The sequence below is a fragment of the Alexandromys fortis genome, unplaced genomic scaffold (assembly GCF_014885135.2).
Source record: "Alexandromys fortis isolate MF-2015 unplaced genomic scaffold, M_Fortis_MF-2015_v1.1 scaffold_69, whole genome shotgun sequence".
NCBI classification, from domain to species: Eukaryota; Metazoa; Chordata; class Mammalia; order Rodentia; family Cricetidae; genus Alexandromys; species Alexandromys fortis.
Genome location: NW_026067951.1, coordinates 3972679 through 3994426, shown reverse-complemented (window position 1 = coordinate 3994426; position 21748 = coordinate 3972679). Strand labels below are relative to the sequence as shown.

The 21748-nt window shown below is 39.3% G+C and overlaps 1 protein-coding gene and 1 long non-coding RNA gene across 19 annotated transcripts in view; one reads left to right on the top strand and one right to left on the bottom strand.

Moving 5' to 3' along the window:
- Positions 1-17902, bottom strand: part of LOC126506798 (uncharacterized) — a 34759-nt gene extending 16857 nt beyond the window's left edge. The window contains exons 1-2 of one of the 2 annotated variants that reach the window (XR_007593341.1): positions 15088-17902; positions 9910-10268 (exon numbers count right to left, since the gene is read on the bottom strand). This is a non-coding gene — a long non-coding RNA (uncharacterized lncRNA). Of the gene's footprint in view, positions 1-7816; positions 7938-9909; positions 10269-15087 lie in introns of those variants that run through there. The other variant, XR_007593340.1, reaches the window with a different exon arrangement.
- The window catches only part of Celf2 (CUGBP Elav-like family member 2), a 520719-nt gene that overhangs the window by 454982 nt on the left and 43989 nt on the right, over positions 1-21748 (top strand). For all 17 annotated transcript variants that reach the window (XM_050150619.1, XM_050150620.1, XM_050150614.1 and 14 more), the window contains 3 exons: positions 3525-3683; positions 7883-7946; positions 17915-18049. In XM_050150619.1, coding sequence (XP_050006576.1) covers positions 3525-3683; positions 7883-7946; positions 17915-18049 — 358 coding nt within the window. The remainder of the gene's footprint in view (positions 1-3524; positions 3684-7882; positions 7947-17914; positions 18050-21748) is intronic.

Here is a 21748-nt window from a genome sequence, read left to right as displayed (position 1 = left end):
TTCTCTCCTGTGTGGATTGTTCACATGACAATCACAGATTTAAACTTTCACCATTGCGCTTTTCATTCACTCATATTCATCCCCCTCTCTCTGTTCCCCTCTTCGCCCCCTCTCCCTCTTCTCTCTTTCCACTTGCATTTCCCCCTGATGACTTGAAATGCACCTTAGTGAAACCTCTCGCCTGCCCTACAGCTGTCTTTTGAGCCTTTAATTGGAGTAACCCAAGTCCTGAGATATGAGGCACTTGAAGCAAAGTGTCATTCTGGACCTAGAGGATTGAATACATATCCCACAGCAGGACTGGTATGGACTAAGCTGAACAACCCCCACCTCAGATTGCTGCTGTAATAAAATAAAAAGTTAATAATGCTCCTATTTAACAATGAAATGCTAATTTTCAGTATCCAGAAAAATCAGATTTGTCCCTTTACTTAAAGGTAAACAAGAAAGACATGGGCTCAAATCCAATCTCTTAAGAGGTTGTGACTCAAACAGGAGAATCAGCAATGTGAAATATGCCACAGGTGGAGACGCACGGCTCTCTGTACTCAGTCTGTGATTTGGATCGTGGCCTTTCAGAATTTTGCACAAGAATATTCCAAAAGTGACCTGCCATCACTTACTCTGTATCGTCTGGTAGAACCATTTGAGAGTGCATGTGCTGCTGTGTTATGTACACTGTATCTGTGTATGGGTGACTTTCCCAGAGGTGGTGGCCTTGTGGTGTTATCTGAAGCTGTGTTTTCCTATTTGAACAAAAATACTTTCAATTTTATTTAATGTGCAAAAACTAGTAATTGTTTGAGCTTCTTTTTTTAAAATCCCCCTGTAACTGGGGTTTTAATTTTGGGACTTTTTGTTTGTTTGTTTGTTCGTTTGTTTTTGTTTTTGCAATGCTGCATCTTCCAAAGCATGCTGGGAGCTAAGTAATCATTATGCGTCATGTTTTATGGGAAACTTCTATATATTCATTAAGAAGGTGGGTGGAAAGGGTTGGAGGGGTGTGCATGGCTTTGTCATTAAGTGTTTACTGTACTTTTTTGAGTTGTGACATCAGCATTGCAAAGCCTATTGTCTTTTTTGAACATTTATTTTGACTTTGATATTCCTAACATATATAATTAATGTGTTTTCCTTGCAGTGCAATGCATTTTTAAGACAATCCCACCCCCACCTCACCTGAAGGCAAGCATGGGTGAAAATCAAAATGATAGAAAATAATAAGCAGGATTTCAAGCTTGCATACCATGCAGTCACATTCCTGATATTTTGACTTCCCCTTTTTTGTAGACTGCTCTAGATTTATGGATTTCCAGCTTACACATTAAAATGAAAGTGCTGTTAAGAAAACAGTTTTCATATATATTTATTTACATACATGCATATAACTATTTTTATTTCCTATAATTGAGAGATTTATACCAAAATATATCTCCCCTTAGATAAGGTTTCTAAGTTCTTTTGACAATTAAAAGTGCTGCCATCCCCAAATGAGTTCATAGAGAATGCCTGTATGGCCTGAGTCTTTCATTCTACTGTATCTACTCAAGATACAAGGCCGAACCGGGATGAACCAAAACCAAAGGGCAAGATGCTTTCATGTGAAAAAACACTATATAAGGCTGGCCCAGGTTTATTTTTAAGATCTCTATTGTGATTCCATCAGAGTTGGTAGACTCCTTTTTAAAACTGGATACCCATGTTTAAACAAAGGACCCTCAGTTTGATTTACAAAATTGACTTCTAAGCAGAACAGTGCATGCCATGCCGTTCTACTTTAATCATACAACTAGGGTTATGTGTTTGATTTTTAACTCATTACATTATCTTCAGGACTTTGGTACACATCTTAAGTCAGACATTATTTAACTTAAAATGATGTGACTGCTCAAAGATTTGTCTCTAAACATGGATATAGCATCTATTTCCCCATTTTTCTCTACACTCTGCCCACTTGTTTTTCTTTCATGACTTAGACAGGTCACATTTAAAGCTACAGTTATTTACCAAATTTTCAGCTTTTATGCCTTTTTCATACTTAATAACAAGAAATCACTAAATGCACTATTAGGAGAAGATGCTGTCATTCGTTATGGAACACAGTTGATGCAGCAGTAAATCTTCTCCATGCAAAGCTTCTCTGTGCTGTTTTCATCTTCAGAGTAGTAAAGTACTGAAATATGTATTAGATAAAGAAAAAGGCATATTGGATTTTTTAATGATGGAAATGTTATAATAGAGGTAATTTATTGACCTATAACATTCTGTACCATGAGTCTGCTTCCCAGAGCTATAGGTTGATAGACTAGAAGTTCCACACTGAAACAGTCACCTCACTTTCTTAAATAACAAACTTGATAGCCTTAATTCACAGTGAAATTCCCAGTAACTACCCAAAGTGATAAGGAAAAGCATGCAAGTTTGTCTTTTAGAAGAAAGTAAAATGACCCAATTGGAATCGGGGGGGAAAGTTCATTTAAATAGGAATATATCTTTTGTGAGAGAAGTCTGTTATCACATAATAAGACTTTTATTTAACCACTTGGGTCAAAATACCTTTTTAAAAAAAAACTCAGCAAACGAACAGAATGACAAAAGGCTCGGGAAGGAGGGCATTGTTCTGCTCGTCCTTACCAAGTAGCAGATGTTACAAGGGTGCTTGAGATAGGATGATCTTGCTTAAAGTAGTAGGCTAATATTTTCCCAAAGATTATATCTAACTCAAAAATTAGTTTATTTTATTATATGACCTTTGACCATGTCTTTCTCACTATTTTTACTCCTTACCTTTTAAAGGAAACTAAAACTGAATGAGACTTGTAGATTGGTGGAATTAAGAGACATCACTTTGACTAGAAAAAAAAATGTGCTTCTGGATCATTTGGTTTGCTCTGGGGACTTTGAATAGAACATGGAAGGAGGAAAAGAGACCTTTCTGAGAACATGTGAATAATTACTTTGATTAGTGCCTATATGTATTTTTATATCTCTGTCCTTCATCCATGTTCCTGAAATGAAACTCACTTCTTTCTTTTATTGTGTCAAAATTACCTTCATTGTTCCAGTGTTCATAAATAATAGCTGAAAATAAATGAATGGTAAAAAATGAGTGAGATATTTTCATTCCAATTGCGATTTCTGTCCCCTTATCCTCTACCCATCTATAGAAATGGCAGACACACCAACAAGCTATCTTTAATCAAGCAAACCCTGAAGTTTAATTAAAGATAAGGTCTTTGTCTTGAAGGAAGTCCCGGAAAGTTGAAGGAAGACACATGAAGAGAGAAGAGACAGTGTAATAAGTGTCTTCACCAATCAACAGATCCCATTAAAGAAACCAGTGGCAGTATATGAAGTCTTCTGTTGATGGTACCATACAGAGAGGAAGGAATATCAAACCATTCCAGACCATTCCATGTGCCCCAAGATAGTTAAGAAAGATAACTCCAATGATGACTGAATATTATAAAGGAATTCAATCAGGCTGTAACATCCTCTTCACTTTCCAATGTGTCTGACCACAGGGTTGCTCTTCACCTATCGTGGTGAAGTTTGCTGACACTCAGAAGGACAAAGAGCAAAGACGCCTCCAGCAGCAGCTTGCACAGCAGATGCAACAGCTCAACACTGCCACTTGGGGGAACCTGACAGGGCTGGGCGGACTTACCCCACAGTACCTGGCGGTAAGTGCTGGAGTATGTGGGTCTGTGTGGTCTTCGTGGAGGAAAGGAACATAACTCCAAAACTGATAAAAGCTACTTGTCCATAAGTATGTCAAAAATTTACTTTCCTTACATTTTGAGTCCCAGGGACTATGAAATCAACATTAGGGCAGGTTTTTGTTAATTAAATTGATTAGCATAAGAATGTGCCAAATTTAACTGTGGCCAGTTGGCAACTGAGTAAAACCCAATACACTAGACTTCTATGGTGTTTTAAAGCACCATAAAAAAAAAAAAAACCTCTGCTATATAAGTGGTGCTGCATGCGTGATAACTGATCATCTCAACTTTAGAGTCTAAAGATTCCAAGAGAATTGGCAAAGAACTCACCAGCTGCAGGTTAGTTAGTAGGGAGATTTCAGCTTCAGTCCTTATCCCCTGTCTTTCTGGTGAAGCTGTTTTGATGACCCTAATGTTTCTTTTTAGGCCAGACACAGATCTTTGAGCCATCTCCTACATTTTTCATAGTTTCTGAGTGTTTCCTTTGTATTAATCACACTTTGTCATTGTCTTTATTGAGATACAGTAGCCAGAATTTAGGACAGTTCCTCTCTTAAGAACTAAGCTAGACACAGTAGTAACCCCAAGCAAGAACATCAGAACCTCTTACTTCAGCTCTAAGTGGTAGGCAGCCTTTGTAGAGACTATCCATGTGGGCTGGGAACCAGTGAGTGCACTGCCTCTCTGCTTTGTTTGGAAACCTCAACTCTATGCTACGTGATTATTAATGAAGTTTAATGTTGTGCTTTTGAGACTTTTTCTTGTAGCATGAGAGTTTGACGAGGACATGTTCACATCCTAATTCTACCTCTACCATTTCACATTTTAACTATTCCTTGAAGGTTTTACACTGTAGCGGAAGCGGCACTATTTTGTGAGACATCTTCCCTGTTGTTTTGGAAGGGGAGATGAGGAAAGGAGGCTCTCGGAGATCTAGTGCCTTAACCGAGATCATACAGCTGCTAGTGTTTGTGGCCCTCCAGTTATCTAAGTTCCCAGCTTTATCACCACCACTTCCATACCCTGCCAGGCAGAGTTTGCCATGTAAAGGAGCAGGTGGGGAAAGGGGAGACATGCTTTTCCTGTCTTTGTCTAAGCCAGTATAAGATATATTACTGTAATTTTCTGGCTATTTCTCCACTTCATCCTTAAAGATACCATGGATACTTTTGCCAAGCGTATTGCTTAAATCTACATATATGCTTCCATGGTTGTTTCCTAGTCTGCGGTCTGGCAACTTTATTTTCAAAAAAAAATAACAAAGTAGAATATAACCTGTAACCTAGAACTTCTCTCTTTTCCCTCCCCCAGTATTTCACTTTCTTCTTCTTTTCCAGAAGCAATCAGTATTCTAACTCTTTTTTAAACTTTCTTTTGAGATTATAATTAGAGCATTTCTCCCTCCCCTCTAAACCCTCTTATATATATCCCCCTTTCAAATTTATAACATTTTTTACTGTTATTGTATGTATATATGAATACGCACATACATATATGTTCCTAAATATAACCTGTTTTGTCCATATAATTCTACCTGTATTATGTTTTGAGTGCTGTTTGGCACTGGACAACCAATTGGTGTGCTCTTCCCTGGGAAAAACCACACCCTCCTTCTCCATCTCCCAGCTTTCCTCAGTTACCTCTAGTTTTTTATGTAGGATTGAAGCCTCATGGATTTTTCTCAATCCGGTTTGGTATATCTATTGGTATCATCCTTGTTCAGCTCACAATAGGTAGTCATGTTCATAAGACTTTATAGATGTAGCTAGAAAACTTTATCTTTGTATTATATGCTCAATTAAAACTTTTTTCAATGTAAAAAATTAAAGTTATGTTAATTATTTTTCCACAAAGTTATGTTAATTATTTTTCCACAAATTTTTTGTTGAGGTAGTCACAGGCCATCAGCTTAATTTTTTTTTTAAATTTTTATTTATTTATTAATTTATTATATATACAATATTCTGTCTGTCTGTATGTCTGCAGGCCAGAAGAGGGCACTAGACCTCATTCCAGATGGTTGTGAGCCACCATGTGGTTGCTGGGAATTGAACTCAGGACCTTTGGAAGAGCAGGCAATGCTCTTAACCACTGAGCCATCTCTCCAGCCCCCATCAGCTTAATTGTAGCTACCAAACTTTTCATTCAAGGTGAACATCATGGTTGGCCTTTTTATACTTTCTAAATCCTGCTTCTTCTTCTACCATTTCTGAAAACCAAGACATGGGTCCCTGTTTCAGTATTATGACACATTTCCCTTGCTCTGCAGCTCACAGAAATCTCTGGTATGTGTTCCTGTGACCATATCTGAAAATTGTTTCATAACCTGACAGATAATAAAATAGCCTCACTTACAGAATTGCCTTTTTATAAGCAGTAAGTAGGTTTGCACATGTCCTGCTAGCAGTCTGTTCTTAGTCATGCTTCTCTAGTATATAGTGTTCTGCCTGCATGTACACCTGCATGCCATACATACATACATACATACATACATGAGGGCACCATCCCATTATAGGCGGTTATGAGTCACCATGTGGCTGCTGGGAATTGAACTCAGAACCTCTGGAAAAGCAGCCAGTGCTCTTAACCTCTGAGACATCTTGCTCTTCTCATTTAAAAGTCTTCTTGTCTAAAAAGACGTGGCCATTAAGGTACTCCCTACTTCTCTGTTAAACAGGAGTTCACGCCCGTAATTATTGGTGATTGTTTCTTGACTTTCTAAGTAGTCTGCTTACCTTGGCAGGTGTTGCTAATTCCTTAAAATACCTTCAAAGCTAATTTTACAACTTTAATTTAAAAAGAATATATATACTATGAAGGGAGGGTTGCCACTTTTAAGCACAGTAAATAAGAAATTCAACAAATCAAACCAAAATAAGATTCTTATGTATTAAAATGGATAATCCCTAGGATCTTTTCCTTCTCTCTTCCTGTTCACCTCTTCCTGTTGTGAGTTTGAGAACAGGCTGTGTGCACGTAACTGCTTGCTTCAGCACATGTAAGTTGTATCTTGTTAATCTACCTTACCAAAAGAATATCTCAGTGTCCTGAGATAGGACCTAAATTAGCCTGCAGTCCAGCTAAGGTGGACAAGAATGCTTCAGAACTGCAACCATGTGCTTTACCTTCTGATGCCCACTGACTCTGCACAGCAGAAGCTGTATTTTTAAAAGTGGAAAATGAAGACCTTCACACGTTAATTAATATCTTTTTAAGATTTTGACATATCTAAAATACACAGATTTGGTGTATAGCAGATAATTCCAGATTTGGGCACGTACTTTGTCTTTTTTTCTGCTGGTAAAGACCATCTTTAAGAATGAGTGACCACTTGCTTAGCAGTGTGACTGTGACTGTAAATAGCTATTCTTTGGTCTGAGTCAGTAAACTCATGTGCTTCTGAAGAAGGATAAAGAAAACTGACTCTGCACATGGATGGGGAAGGAGCATACAAGGCACTACCTCTAGCTGAGGAACTATGAACAGTTAATGGCTGTTGGTGAAGGAGGGCCATTTTTCTGTCAGTGTATGGCCCTTGATATGTTGCCTGTGCTCTATGGACGGTCCCATACTCATTTACCATGCGCATATGGGTGACTAGGTAGACTCAGTCGGCTATAAAAACAAGAAGATGTGAAGTCCAGAGGTAGGATGCAGAGAGGGGATTAATGGGAATTGGAGGAGGAAATTGTAATCAAAGTATATTGTACACATGTATGAAGGTCTGAAAAAATAAATATTCTTAAATGTTACTTAATAAAAAAAGAAAGGAAAAACTGGACTGGGAAGGAAAGTAGAAAAGAGGAGGGAATGGACCTTGATTGACAGAGATGAGTTATGGTAACTTCTAGACTACAGAGAGTTATAATTAGTCATGCATTGTTGGTGTCAAAAGATTTAGCACCTGGTTGTTACAAAGAGTAAATTGATTAATTGTTTTAAGACAGCAGTGTTCGTGAGTTTCCCTAGTGTCTGTGTTTCTTAATAGAGATTAGACATTAATATGAATTTACACTTCCAACTCTGGGGACCTTCAGTCCATCAACAGGGGGTGGCAGCCAACTATATAAAGGGAAAGGAAAACAAATCTGTACCCAAGATGATGAGGAAGTTGCTTTGTCTCCACATTGCTCTGACTGAGCACTTGTGTTCTTTTGTAGCTTCTGCAGCAGGCCACCTCCTCCAGCAACCTGGGTGCATTCAGCGGCATTCAGCAAATGGCTGGTAAGTCATGAAGCACATTCCATTCCTTTTGACCATGCTGTTTTCTGATTGTTTGCTCGTTTCAAAGGATGAAGGAAAGAGAGTACTTACCAGATAAACTAGCTTTTTGTGTCTTGGGTATTAAAATTGGAATCAGCTACTCTGAAGTGTTTCTCTTGCCGTTGCATTGCAAATTTTGTCAGACTATATTCTTTAGTTGTTTGTGGGATTTTTGTAATAGGTTGATGGCTGGGAGGTTTCTGGTGATATTCCTATATCTAAGGGCAGCTGAAATAATTAAATTCTATAAGATTTTTAATAATAAGTGATCAATAGGAATGTTCTGACCACCATAACAAAAGCCAGGATACCAGCCTACATTTGATACAGTTTGTAGTCCCTTGATAATAACAGACAATTAACACAGTGCCTTTTTTTACTTTAGTACCCAGTTAACAGAATTGTGCATCAGAAGCTTTTATGTAAAAGTATCATCTTTGTTCTCAGAAAAATCAAAGAGTGACTGTATTTGAAAAGCAGCTTATTGAAGGGTTCCTTTTCATAATGAGCTAAGCCAGTAGCTGCTGCACCAGGGATTGGTGAAAGGTCAGTCCTGCTGGGCCACCTTCCCTGCTGACACCCTACCCTAGCTCAGGGCCAGGGCAGGTAGTATGCGCAGGAAATCAGAATACAGGTGCCCATTAACCCTCCAGGAGGAACAGTAGAATGTCTTTCCTTGTTTAGTTCCAAAATAGGGGAGGCAAAGAAGAGATTGGGGGCATGTTAGAATGAAGCAGTTTTCTTTAATTAGGGAACATCCCTAACTAACTAAATGAAATCCACATGTATAAAATAAAAGCCAGGTTTGTCACTACAGAAACTCTATTTTCCACTTAATATTTTTTCCAATTGAGTACCTTTAGTTGGTTTTTATATTGTTGTTCTTGTTTTAGTTTTGTTATTGTTATTTTGCATTCTGACGAGTTTCTCTCCATATGTATTCTGTGACTAACAGCCTAGTGGTTTGTTGTGGTCCACAGGGTAAGGACAACTCATCAGATTGTCTTAAGTTACTCAGATCTATTGTTATCACTGTAATACAGCTTTTAGGTTATTCAAAAATGTATTTTTAAAATGATAACTAGTTAAATGATTGTATTAAAGAAAATGTGTTAGGAAGCTGGCCTGGGACTAAGAGTCACACTAAATGACTAATGTATTTATAATCTGTGACGGAAACAGGAGAGATAGTAGTCAGATATTCAGGGAAGCTTCTATTCTTTGAAAGGAAAAAAAAATCCTCTCAGTGGCAAGCTGCTCAAAACATGCTAACATTTGTCATATTTTAGGTAGGTAGGCAATTTGTTTTCCTTCTAGAACAGACCCACCCATATTCAAAATTAGGGGTTTTCCACAAAGGAAGCCTCAGATTCCCCTACTCTCAGAACTGTGTTATGCAGATAAGGTCATTTATTCCTGGGGCTTGGCACAACATGCCTTCCCAGGTGGACAGGGTACCCTACCATTTTTCATTAGGAAGTGTGTGCCATGTGTGCCTCTGCCGTGTCAGCTACAGGTCAGGATATTAGCATTTACACGTCCTGTGTGCTCCATTGGAAACCTAGGGTATCAAGGAGTCACCCTAAAAGGTGTCATGGAGCAGATGGCTAATTTAAAGACATTCTGTAAATGCTCTAGGGTTTCCAGAAAATCCTTTTCTTGAACCTTGACCTAAGTGTGCACAAACTGTAAAACCAAATACTGAACTGTCCATTATAGGCCAACATCTTGGATATTTAAAGTATTAAAATGTAGGTACCAACCTCTTTTTTTGGAGCTTTAAAAAAGTACTTCTCACTTATGAGAATAATCATGTTTCATCTTTCTAAGTATTTAAAGCTTTATGGTTTGTGGTATTTTATTTTTTTAATAAAGTAATGGAATGTCTTGTCCCCAAAATAGTACTTAGCTTTGGTAGACTTACTTTTTTTACTTGTCATTTTCCTGCTGAAGCATTGTGGGCTGATCATGGTAGATGGGTGACATCGATTGCTTGCTGTTTTAATTCCTGTTCTGTTGTTGTGAAGAGACACCATAACTAAAACAACCTTAAAGCATTTAATTGGGTCTGGCTTACACTTTCAGAGGATTAGTCCATGATCATTATGGCAGGAAGCATGGTGGCAGGCAGGCAAGCATGGCATGGCACTGGAAAAATAGCTGACAACTTACATTTGGTCCATAAGCACTACTCACATGCAGCTGAGTCTGGCATGGGCTTTTGAAAACTCAAAGACCATCCTCAATGACACACCTCCTCATCCTTTCTAAACAGTTCACGGCCTGGAAACCAAACATCCAAATATATGAGCCTGTAGGAACCATTTTCATTCAAACCACTACACCTGTTAACTCCTCTAGCTTCCCTAGAGTTGTTTCTTCCTCACCAGAGTATCCCTGAATATCTCAAACTGATCAGTGCTCCAACGCCTGCCCCAGTGGCTTATGGATGCAGCCAGCCCTCCTGTAAAGATACTAGAGACTATGAACAGATGAGTGAAAATAAATCTGTGAATTGACAGGCAAAAAAAATATATTTCGGATGCATTCCCACTTGAGCTCAAGTTAAATGCCCATTTTTTAATTACAAAATTTAACCTTAGCCTTACCTATAAACTGAAAATCACCATTAAAACCTTACCTATAAACTGAAAATCACCATTAAAACCATTGTTACTACCTTCACAAATGTACTACTAAGAGTTTGGAGATAGTTTATCTAATATAAAACATGTTAAGAGCACATTATACATGATAAATATAGTAAAAAGCCGTATAATAAGGTAGACGGTATTTAAGAAGACATTTAATCCCAGTCCCAACTGGTGTTCTGATGTTTATTGAATGATTGATAGTCTGACATGGTAAAGGTGAGGATATACACAACTCTTACTGCCAAAGAGTGTGAAGCATTTTGCAAACCAATACTATTTGGCTATGAACAACTATCAAAGCATAATAGTTCAGAAGACAGAGATTTAAAAATGGTTCATTTATATGAACAAAACATTTTTCATTTGAGGAGAGAAAAAGGCAAAAAGTAAACAGAAAAATAAATTTTAGATGCCACATTATTAAATAATTACATCAGTAAAGTCTGATTGTTGGCCCACAGACACTGTAGCTATCTATCTACCTTTCTCTGTCAGTCACAAAAATCAGGTCACATATCCCTGCAGCTGTTACAGTTAAGAAACTATGATATCCTTGCAGCTCTGTAGCACGATTAATAAAATCCCAGAGACAGATATTGGGATTTAACCTGAAGATCGGAAAAGCAAAACAGCTGGCCACTGACTCTTACCTCAGTCTGAAATGGTGATCCTAACTCCAGGAATCCTCAGAATGAGACTTCCTGAGAGCTGTCTTTTCCCATCTTATATTCTTCTCTAGGGCTGGAATTAAAGGCATGCACCACTACCGCCTGTTTTCTATGTCATACTAGTGTGGCTACTGGGATTAAAGGTGTGTGTCAGCCAGGTGGTGGTGGTACACACCTCTAATCCCAGCACTCAGGAGGCAGAGGCAGGCAGATCTCTGTGAGTTCGAGGTCAGCCTGGTCTACAAGAGCTAGTTACAGGACAGGCTCCAAAGCTACAGAGAAACCCTGTCTCAAAAAAACAAAATGAAATAGAAAAACAAAACAAAAAATAAATTGAAAAGGTATGTGTCACCACTGCCCAGTCTGTAAGGCTGACCAGGGCAGCTGTTTTACTCTCTGATCTTTAGGCAAGCTTTATTTATTAAAATACAAATGAAATATCAGTACACAGCATCTCCCTATTGCTGCTGCAAGATAAGTTTAAAGTTCTACCTAATGTCTGCATCTTGGCATATATGCTAAGCTATGCTTAATCATGTTCATACCATCTCCTGAAAACCTAGAGAAGTCAGAAACTCTGTTGTTGAGAGCATGCGAAGGCTTCCCCGTAGTGACATGCTTCATGTGTCTTCTCTCTTATCTCTTCATGGCTGTCTCTCCTAGTGAAGCTACTCTGGGTTTTTTTTAAAAGGAGACTGTCTCCCTTCAAGGTCCCATCATGTTGTCATTGGTATGATTGTCTCTCCCAAGTGGTCTCAGAATGCTCATTCTTAAGGGTAGTTCCATATAAGCTCCTTCCCAAGTCAGCCGCATCTGCCTGTAGCTCCAATTTATGCCATCATGAGCTATGCGTTATACTGTAGCTATATATCAGCTATATGTTTTCTTCAAAAAAATATCTAAACCATTTTCCTTTGAAACTACATTTTTTGTGGTTTCTATAAAAAATAAGCTTTACTAAATGTGGAATTTTAAAGCAGAAATGGATTTAGAATCAAATCTTCATAAGCTGAACCCTTTTATGTGTACTTACTGTGCTTGAAGGTAATCAATTTTATTTTACCTTTTAAAATTTTTAACAAAAACATACTCGTATTTAGCTCTTTTCTAGTATTTGTTCAGTGGATTTTTGAAATTTGAGAAACATGGGATCTGCAACTAACCTAAGAGTATGTATCTTAGGTGAAGGAAAAAAGAATAAGGACCAAGTATGCTTTTGATTTTTAACTTCTTCATGGCTACTGTGGCACCTCAGAAGACGTCTAATGGGCAAACAGAGGTGACACTTGGACATTTGCACTTAACCTAATTCTTTGTAACATCATGCAGTTGTAAGAGTATACCAAAGGCAAAAGTCACCTTTTTACTACATTGCAAACTGGAAAAACAGAAGTGTGAAATGGCTAAATACGTTACCTTGACACCATAGCACCATTAACTGGAGTGGTGTGGACTAGGATACAGACCTGTCAGATACCACTTATGAATAAGGAACTGTTGGCATGCCATGGAACAGTGGACAAGTGAAGCTAAGAAGATGTAGGCTAATACATTTAACCTAAGTCATTGGCTATGCACCCATATTACAAAACCAGTTCAGCCTGATTCAAAACCTGAGCTGCCTATGCCCATAAGGCTTATGACACAGCACTGTGTCCCAGCCAGGCCATGTGTGTTCACATAAACATAAGCTCCAATAAGGTGTCTCACAGGTGGCTTACTGGGCAGATACCAAATCCCGGTTGAAAGTAGAGCCCCACAGCTGCTAAAGAAGTAGCCGCTAGGACAAATAGTAAACGGCCTCACTTCATTCTGGAAAGTCCAGTTGATTAGGAGTAGGCTGTAACTCACAGAGATGTGCCTGCCTTTGCCTCCCGAGTGCTGGCATTAAACACGTGCACCTTTAGTCCCTGAGAACAAACTCAATACATGACCAAGGATAACCATGAACTCATGACCCTCCTGCCTCTACCCTCTGAAGCGCCAGTATGTACTGCCACAGGCAGTTTCTGTGGTGCTGGGTATGGAATCCAGGGCTCTGTGAATGGTAAGCAAGTACTGTCCCAAGTGATCTCTGTCCTCCCCTAGGATCATAAAAGCGTGGAGACTGGAAGCTAAAGGTGAAGAATTACCTCCTGAGGAATAGGGGAACAGCTTCATTTCAGATCTGACTGAGCTGACTGCAATTCCCTTCTGGAAGCCAGCTCTAAATTTTGAAAGTAATAATAAAGTGTAGTGAAACATTTGCTTAAAACAACAAAACCTGAGAAGATTGTCTGAAAGTGCCTTTCACAAGTAAAGAAGAGAGTTTCCAAAAGCAGCGTCTGTGCAGTCTCAGAAGCTGCAGTTGGAGCAGCTCCCAGAGTGAAGTGTGCTCATAGGCCCACAAAGACCCTGTGTTCTTCCCTGAGTCTCCAGCAGTCCACACCACAGACACTTCCTGTGACTGTGCGGCCTTATGAGAGTGTTCTATAACCACCCATCTGTCACTTTTTAACAGACCTGATTGGCAAGCACTTGTAACAACTGACATCTGTTCTCACTTATTGATATGCAGATTTATGGTAATTGCCATGAACAATAAGACACAAAATAACCTAAGGTGAACATTAAATTAAATTTTCATGCCCTTCTCCTTATAAATAATTTTTTTAATCTTAAATTTCAAGTTGGAATATTGCACATCTGTTTTCTACATAATTTCTTTATTTTTGAGGAATTTTCTTATTAAGTAATGAATGAAAACTTGACTCTCCTCACTCCCAAGTTTTTTCTTTTTGCCATCATCATACTAGCTCACTTTGAGATTTCCTAAAACTTAAGTGTTTTCTGTGTTTAGTCACCTAGATTATTGCCCTTGGCTTGAGAGGTGCCCAGCGGAACAGAACTTAAACAGAACAGAAAAATGTGGCCATTTTTCTTCTCAGAAAAGCTGTTTGCCAAGCCAGAGCCAGCTTCCAAGAAGGATGACAGGCGCCTTTCCGTCTGGTGCCCTTTCTTGGTGAAAGAGGAAGTATGAGTGGGGTGGGAAGAGGGCTGCTGTAGGAACTGGGAAAGAAGGGAAGACTGGGACCACTCCCTGCCCCATGAAAAAGTGAAAGGAAACAAATGACTGGAAGCAAGGACCATGTAAGACGGCCTGTGGGCCCCGGGAGAAGACAGAGTTAGTAAAGGACAGGAGCGATATTGCAGTCCCTCAGAACAGCTTTGGGTAGGAAGCAGTTTAAGGCAGATGGTAACCCAGTGCTCTGGGAAAGTCTGGTGATGGAAGGCAGCAGAGAAACTCTGGGAGCCTGCCCCACCCAGTTTCTTACAGAGAGCTATGACCATTTCTCCAAACAGCCAACCCTAAGAAAGAAGAGGGATGGTAAATGAGATGTCTAATTTTGAATGAGAACACCCTGGCCCATTTGTGGCAGAAAGAACCCAAACCTGTCACCAGGGATATGCTGTTTGTCAGTGGAGGGTTGAGAAGCACCATGCCCACTAAAAGTTTTCCAAGCTCCTACTCATGGTAGGATCATAACCAGTATATAACAGAGCACGAATGAGGGAATGGACTGACATCTTGACTACCTTGGCCAGTAGCTTGTGTTTGCATCACAGTATGGTCTTTGGACCGTGTTAGCCATCCTCCAAAGTGATATTATGGAGACTATTATTCTATCTGGCCTTTCTGTTTATCAACAAGAAAAGGTTGAAGAAGATGGCAGAGACTCTCTCATGTGGTGATATGTGTAAAGGGAAAATTAGGAAGGTCACTTTGGAAGGGATACATACCCTCACTCTGAATTCATACAGGAACAGAACAGAAGAGAGCCTCCTTGTTGCCAACTTGGCTCCAAGACCTGTAATAAATGTCAGTATGTAAGGTAAAGGATGTCTGTCTAATAAGTATACATTTAACCTGTAATAAATGTCAGTATGTAAGGTAAAGGATGTCTGTCTAATAAGTATACATTTAACAAATGATTGTGAAAAACAGTGAATATTTGGTACCAGTGTATCAATAGGGGAATTAAAACAATGATTGGCTAAACAAACAATATTCTTTATAACACTTGATTAAAATTGTGTGCTATTATTCAGATCACTCATTTTATGTAAGTCTATCCATGACCTATCATGTATTCATTCATTCATTCACTCTCTCTCTCTCTCTCTCTCTCTCTCTCTCTCTCTCTCTCTCTCTGTGTGTGTGTGTGTGTGTGTGCATGTGTTTGTGTGTGTGTTGGTAGACTTGAACATGAGGTAGAATCTTTGTCCTCAAAAATCTTAGTATTTTGTTATAGAGGTAAGAATTGCATATAGTATCTAAATAGGATACAAAACAAGTAAAGAAGTTTATGGATAACACAAAGAAACAAGGACCTGATGTTACTAACCCACTGAATGTATTCAGTCAGGACAATTGATACAGAGCCTTCTGACTGGTTCTAATACTGTGCTTCCCTCTTAGGGAGAGTCCTAAGTGTACTGGAAAAGGGCCCTCTGACCTGAATCTATAATAATTGTTACTAACTGGTGCCAAATGCATGGGTGAGGTTTTATTTTCATTGCTAAGTCCTCCTCTTATATGCCCAACTGTCTGTAGAATAGTCATATGGTTCACTTCTTTAGAACATTAGAAGGAACACTAGTAATAAAAGGGGACAGATGAATCTGTGCAGTGGGCCTCACTCTGCAAAATCACTCACAGTCCAGGTGTTCTTGTCACACTTGAGTATGAAGTGTGTTCAGGTAGCTTTCAAGAAATACAGTCTTTAGTTGGTCTGAGTGGGTCTCCACTAAAGCCAGGCAAGTCTCGTACTTCTTCCACTTCACTAAAGTGAACCTGAAAAATTAGCCTAGTGCTTCTTAACCCCACAGTGCTTCTAATAAATACGCCACTGTTAGACCATCACCAGAGAGACAAAGAGAAAGCTTTACTCCCAGACACATTTGATGGCTAGATTTCACATGTTCCATATCCTGCATCTCTGCATTGCTGCCAAAGAAGTGGGTAGCTGTTTGAATTTACACAACCCAGCAAGTCCAATGGATCCTGAAGGAAGGCAGGAAGTGATTTGTGACATACTGAAAACTCACTTTACATCAAACCCCTCAAGGAGCTTTTTTTCAAATCAGGAGCCCAAGCAAAAGAGCACAGAAGCAGTGCTATTCTAGGGCTCAGCACCAGGCTCTTCTTCGTGCACTCAGCCAGCTGTGCGCTGCTGTCTGGAATCTGCTTAGGATGGGAAAACTATCTTTCTTCCTCATGGTGCATATGAACCATTATCAGGCTGCTCCTCTTAAACAAGTCAAATTTGTTGAAGAGATGGTTATTGGGTATCTGGGTTTGAGTTGTGAGAAGGTAAAATTAAGCTGATTACTTGACTCCTGTCTCTTTCTCTATAGGAAAAGACACATTGTTACTGTTACTTACTGAGACGAATCATGGGGGAAATTACCTCAGGTATTTAGAGGACCTGTTGACTGAGTACAGAAGGAGTGAGGGGAAGAATGTTGAAACTCTAAACAGTAAAGACAGCAGGCCAGAGCCCAGCCTCAGCCCATCTTACACTCTTGCACACTTTCGTTTGCATTCTGTCTTTTAACTTTAATAATCAGAAATTCATTCTAGTCAAAAATGTGTTGGCTGTAGGTTTAATGTGTGTGTGTGTGTGTCTGTCTGTCTCTCTACTACCACATACATGTGTAGATCAGAGGACAGCTTGCCAAAGTTAGTTCTCTCCTTCCACAAAGTAGGCTCTGAGGATGGAGACCTCAGGTCATCAGGCTACACTTAAAATGATTTAAGGCCCTGCCAATTCTTGTCCATCCTACACTGAGTTCCTCCTATGGAGACAGGATGAGATAAGTCTGGAGGCATTCATCACTAACATTCGTTGAGTACTTAGATGATGCTAATTTGCATTCATCGTATTTATTTGCACAGCTCTCTGCATTCAGGTACAGTTCACCTGGTCCCCGAGAAATGAAGACGCTGAGTAATTGTCTACACCCATGTACCTGGAAAAATGACAAAGCCAACATTAGCACCTGCGTCAGCTCAGTTTCAGAGCAGGAGCATTTACACAATGATCTTTAATTCTTCTGTCGTATCTGTGTACCTGTCAAGTTAGGGAATGCAGAGTTTACTCCAGTGCTTGTCCTGCAGCTGCCTATGCCCAGCTCTCACCATTTTCACGTCAGCTCACTCATAGGTAAAAGTTTCCAGTCCCCATCACCCTGTGCGTTCAATACAGAATATTCCGTTAACTCCATAGTTACCTCTACAGCATTGAGAGAAGACAGTCCTAAGTTAGGATAGACAGTGAGTCTACTCAGACCTGGGTCTACTCAGAAGTACTGGATACAATTCAGGTACCCCTTCCTAGCACTCCATCTCTAGAAATGGAAGATGATATTAAAACTCAAAGGAGGTGTCCTCTGAGAAACAGATCCCAGTTCCTACTCGAGTGGTGAAATCACACCTATCCTTGAAACAACTCAGATGAGCACGGTATCACAGGACCAAGAGCAGGGGGTCTGTGGGGGGCAGGGGCAATTTCATTTTAGAAAACAGGAAAATTTGTGCTAAGATCTCTTTTCTCTTCCTCTGCAGGCATGAATGCTTTACAATTACAGAATCTGGCAACACTGGCTGCTGCTGCAGCTGCCGCCCAAACCTCAGCCACCAGCACCAATGCAAACCCTCTCTCTACCACAAGCAGTGCCCTGGGAGCCCTCACAAGTCCCGGTAAGTGGAAGACCTTACTCTTCCTGCACATGATGCAAGCATTCAGACACACAGAGGCAAGGGATGAAGCTGGATGTTCCCAGGAGAATCTTCATGGGGACTCTGAAATTGGTCGTGTGTGTTTTTTCCAAGGAGAAAAGGAGAAAAGTTTTCAATGAGAGAATGCACATACTTCATTTTTACTAAAGTTTCCTTTTGTTCACCTGATACTTGGGTATCATTACAGCGACTTTAGTCTTACAGTCTTGCTTTTGTGTCCCATTCTCTTAAAGGGGAAAACTCTTTATTTTTCTGGTGTTGAATTTCACACCAACTCCATCCTGTACTTTCGACTTTAAAATTCATGATATAATAAAGGACATTATGTCATTTATTTATGGTCACATTCTGGGCTATGTAATTGTCTTTTTCCCTAAAAATTTTGTTGCCTCATTCAAGGGCTAGTATCATTTTCTTTTTTGTATTGGAAAGGCCTAATATGGTTGCTCAAATACCATAATTTGTTTTCTTTATTTTTAAAAAAGAAAAACAAAATGTTTCAACGGCATCCTTCTCTGAATTTTCTGGGCCTTAACATATAATCTCCTCTCCTCTGTAATGTATGAGGGAGTTGGCTTGGACAATCTTGCTTATAACTTTGAAAATTCCATGGCCTTCTATCATCTGTGCCCAGGTGATTAGCTTAATACCTATAGAACTTTATTGTAATTCTGCAAGGTTTTCTTATAGAAATACAAGAATGAAAGCTACAGGATATTACTGACCATCATTCTCAAGAACCCCAACTTCAAGAAGCAATAAGGCTTGAACATGTAAACCTGAAGGGAGAAATAGCACTTGGATCTTTGTAAAATATTGTGTATCTTAAACATTATACCAGCTTAGTTTTGAGAGAAGAGACCCAAGCAATATTTATGAGACTCTACTAGATTTAACCCTACTATGCTAAAATCTCCAAACAACAGCCCATAAGCATAGTGATTTAATTCTTTCAAGTATTTTAAAAATATACCTTTATTGTGTGGGACTTCACTTTATGCAATGAATAGTATTCCCAAAAAATCAACTTTTGACAGTTCAATTTTTCAAGAAATTAACTTACAGCTTTAATTTGATCCACAGTATCTGAGTAAATCCTCTGATGACTCTATGTTAACTACTTTTCTTACTCAGACAAAAACAGTTGGGGCATGGGTATTTTTGTTAGTAGTTCAAGGGTATAAGCCCTTCATGGTCAGGAAGCTGTAGCTGGAGGACCTTGGGCTGCTGGTCACATTGTATCTACAGTCTGAAGCAAAGGATGGATGCTGGTACTCAGCTCAGCTCACTTTCTCCTTTTTATTTAGTCCCCCTTCCAGATCATAGGATGATCATAGGTGCAACCCACATTGAGGGTAGGTCTTCTCTCTTCAGTTACACATTTCTGGAATATCCCACAGATGCAGCTGAAGGTTTGTCTTCTAGGTGGTTCTAGACCTTGTCGAGCTGGCATTATCAGTCATCACAAACATCTTTAACATTATCAGTTTCTTTCATATGAAAACAGCATTGATTTTTTTAAAGATTTATTTATTTATTTATTATGTAGGCAACATTCTACCTCCATGTTTGCCCACATGCCAGAGGAGGGTGCCAGATCTCATTACAGATGGTTGTGAGCCACCATGTGGTTGCTGGGAATTGAACTCAGGACCTCTTGAAGAGCAGCCGGTGCTCTTAACCACTGAGCCATCTCTCCAGCCCCAGCATTGATTTTCTTAAAATATGCTAACTGTGAAAATGTTTTATTTCAGTAAATAATATCTATAAGTTATTTCACAATACTGATACTGTCTTTGTGGTAGGAATATGGCAAGTGAAATACATAATACCTACGAGTTTCTAAGCCTTTCAGGAGACATCAAAAAATAAATGAATAAATAAGTAAATGATGTTAATTTAGGTGAGATAGGTCTGTTGATACTGATAAGAATAGAGTAACGTGTACAGTGAAGGATCCAGAAGGAGAAAATCCTTTATCAAAAAATGACATTTGCACAAAAGCCTGAGTGAAGTGAAGGAAGCCATGTAGTTTTCAGAAAAGGACATAGGCAGGAAGGAGCTTGCAGTGACTGTAAACTAGAAAGGATGTCCTGATACCCTCAGGAATGAGTGGCAGGGAGAGGAAAGAAAACAGTAGGGCTTAACTGGGTGTGGTGGCACACGCCCCTAATCCCAGCACTTGGAGAGGCAGGTGGATCTCTGTGAGTTTCACCTCTGTGAGACCAGACCAGCCTGGTCTACACAGTGAGTTCCAAGATAGCCAGAGAAAAGAGTAAGACCCTTCCCTGTCTCAAAAACGAAAGAGAACATGTCCATGTCAGTGGATCCGTAGCCATTTGTGTTAGTCAGCTCTCCCGTCGCTGTGACAGAATGCCTCATGGAATATGGCAAAGGGAAGAAAGATTTTTTTTATTTGCATATGGTTTCAGAGGGTTCATTCCACAGTCATTTGGCACTGCTTTGGGGCCCATCGCAAGGAAGTTCACTGTTTGTGAGAGAGTGTTGCTGAGGAGGCTATTGGCCTAATGTCAACAGGAAGTAAAAACAAAATACAGGAAGTGGCCAGGGCAAGATACTACTTCTAACAATATGCCACCAGTGATGTACTTCCTCAAGGTAGTTCTCAACTCTAGTAGTTCCTGCTTTACAAAATTATGTCACTAGCTAGGGGAAAGCTCTCATCATGTTAGCCTATAGGAGACATTTCAGATTCAAACCATAGTGCCGTTCCATCCAAAATTTTAAAAATCGTGAATTTTTATTTTTTTATATTTTATTGTATTATGTTTTTAATTTTTTGAGACAGGGTCTAACAGTATATACCTCGCTGGGCTGGAACTTACAGAGATTAGCCTGCCTCTGCCTCACAAATACTAGATTAAAATCTTGTGCTACCATGCATGGCTATGAATTTAATTTTAGCCTTCTTAAAATGGAGGGTGCTCAGCCTAGAAATATGGCCTGTTTGTCAGAAGGGAATTTTAATTATATGAAAACATTCTTGTAGCCAAAGAGATAATGTATCTGAAGATGTATTTGCCTGCTTTCTGCTGTGGTCAAAATGTCCCATTAGCAAAGTATCCTTCCCTGTCTTCCTCAAGCAGCATGCTGCCCTTCAGTAGATGATGCCACCTGAGGGTCACTGCAAGTGCTTTTCCCTGCTAAGGGATGCTCTGAATAATAGCTAAAGTATTTCATTAGAACCTTTATGTGTGGCATCAGAAACTATTTGAATCTTACATTTCGATTATTTTTTCTACATAACTAAAACATTTTTTGTTGTTGTTTAACTAAAAAATCAATGCATTTGTCTATTAGTCTGATTTCTATCAGGGACTCTTTCAGTGGTGAAAATGTGATTAGCAGCATTCTTGACTCTATTCTTTATCAGGATTATCACTTATAAAGTAGTGTTAGAATCCACTCATAGGGCTAGTGCTATTATACATTTTAACAGTGGTAGTAGAGTGTTCTCACTGTCTGTACCATGACCGGTCACACTGTAAAATGCATGAGGCCTCATCTTCTCACTTTTGCACAAGGCTTGAATGTACCCTGTGTTTAAATATGTCTCATAATTTCCAGACAAATTCATCTACAAAGGAAAGGGACAATTTAATCCCTAAACTATTAATTTTTTCATAATTGTAAATTTAT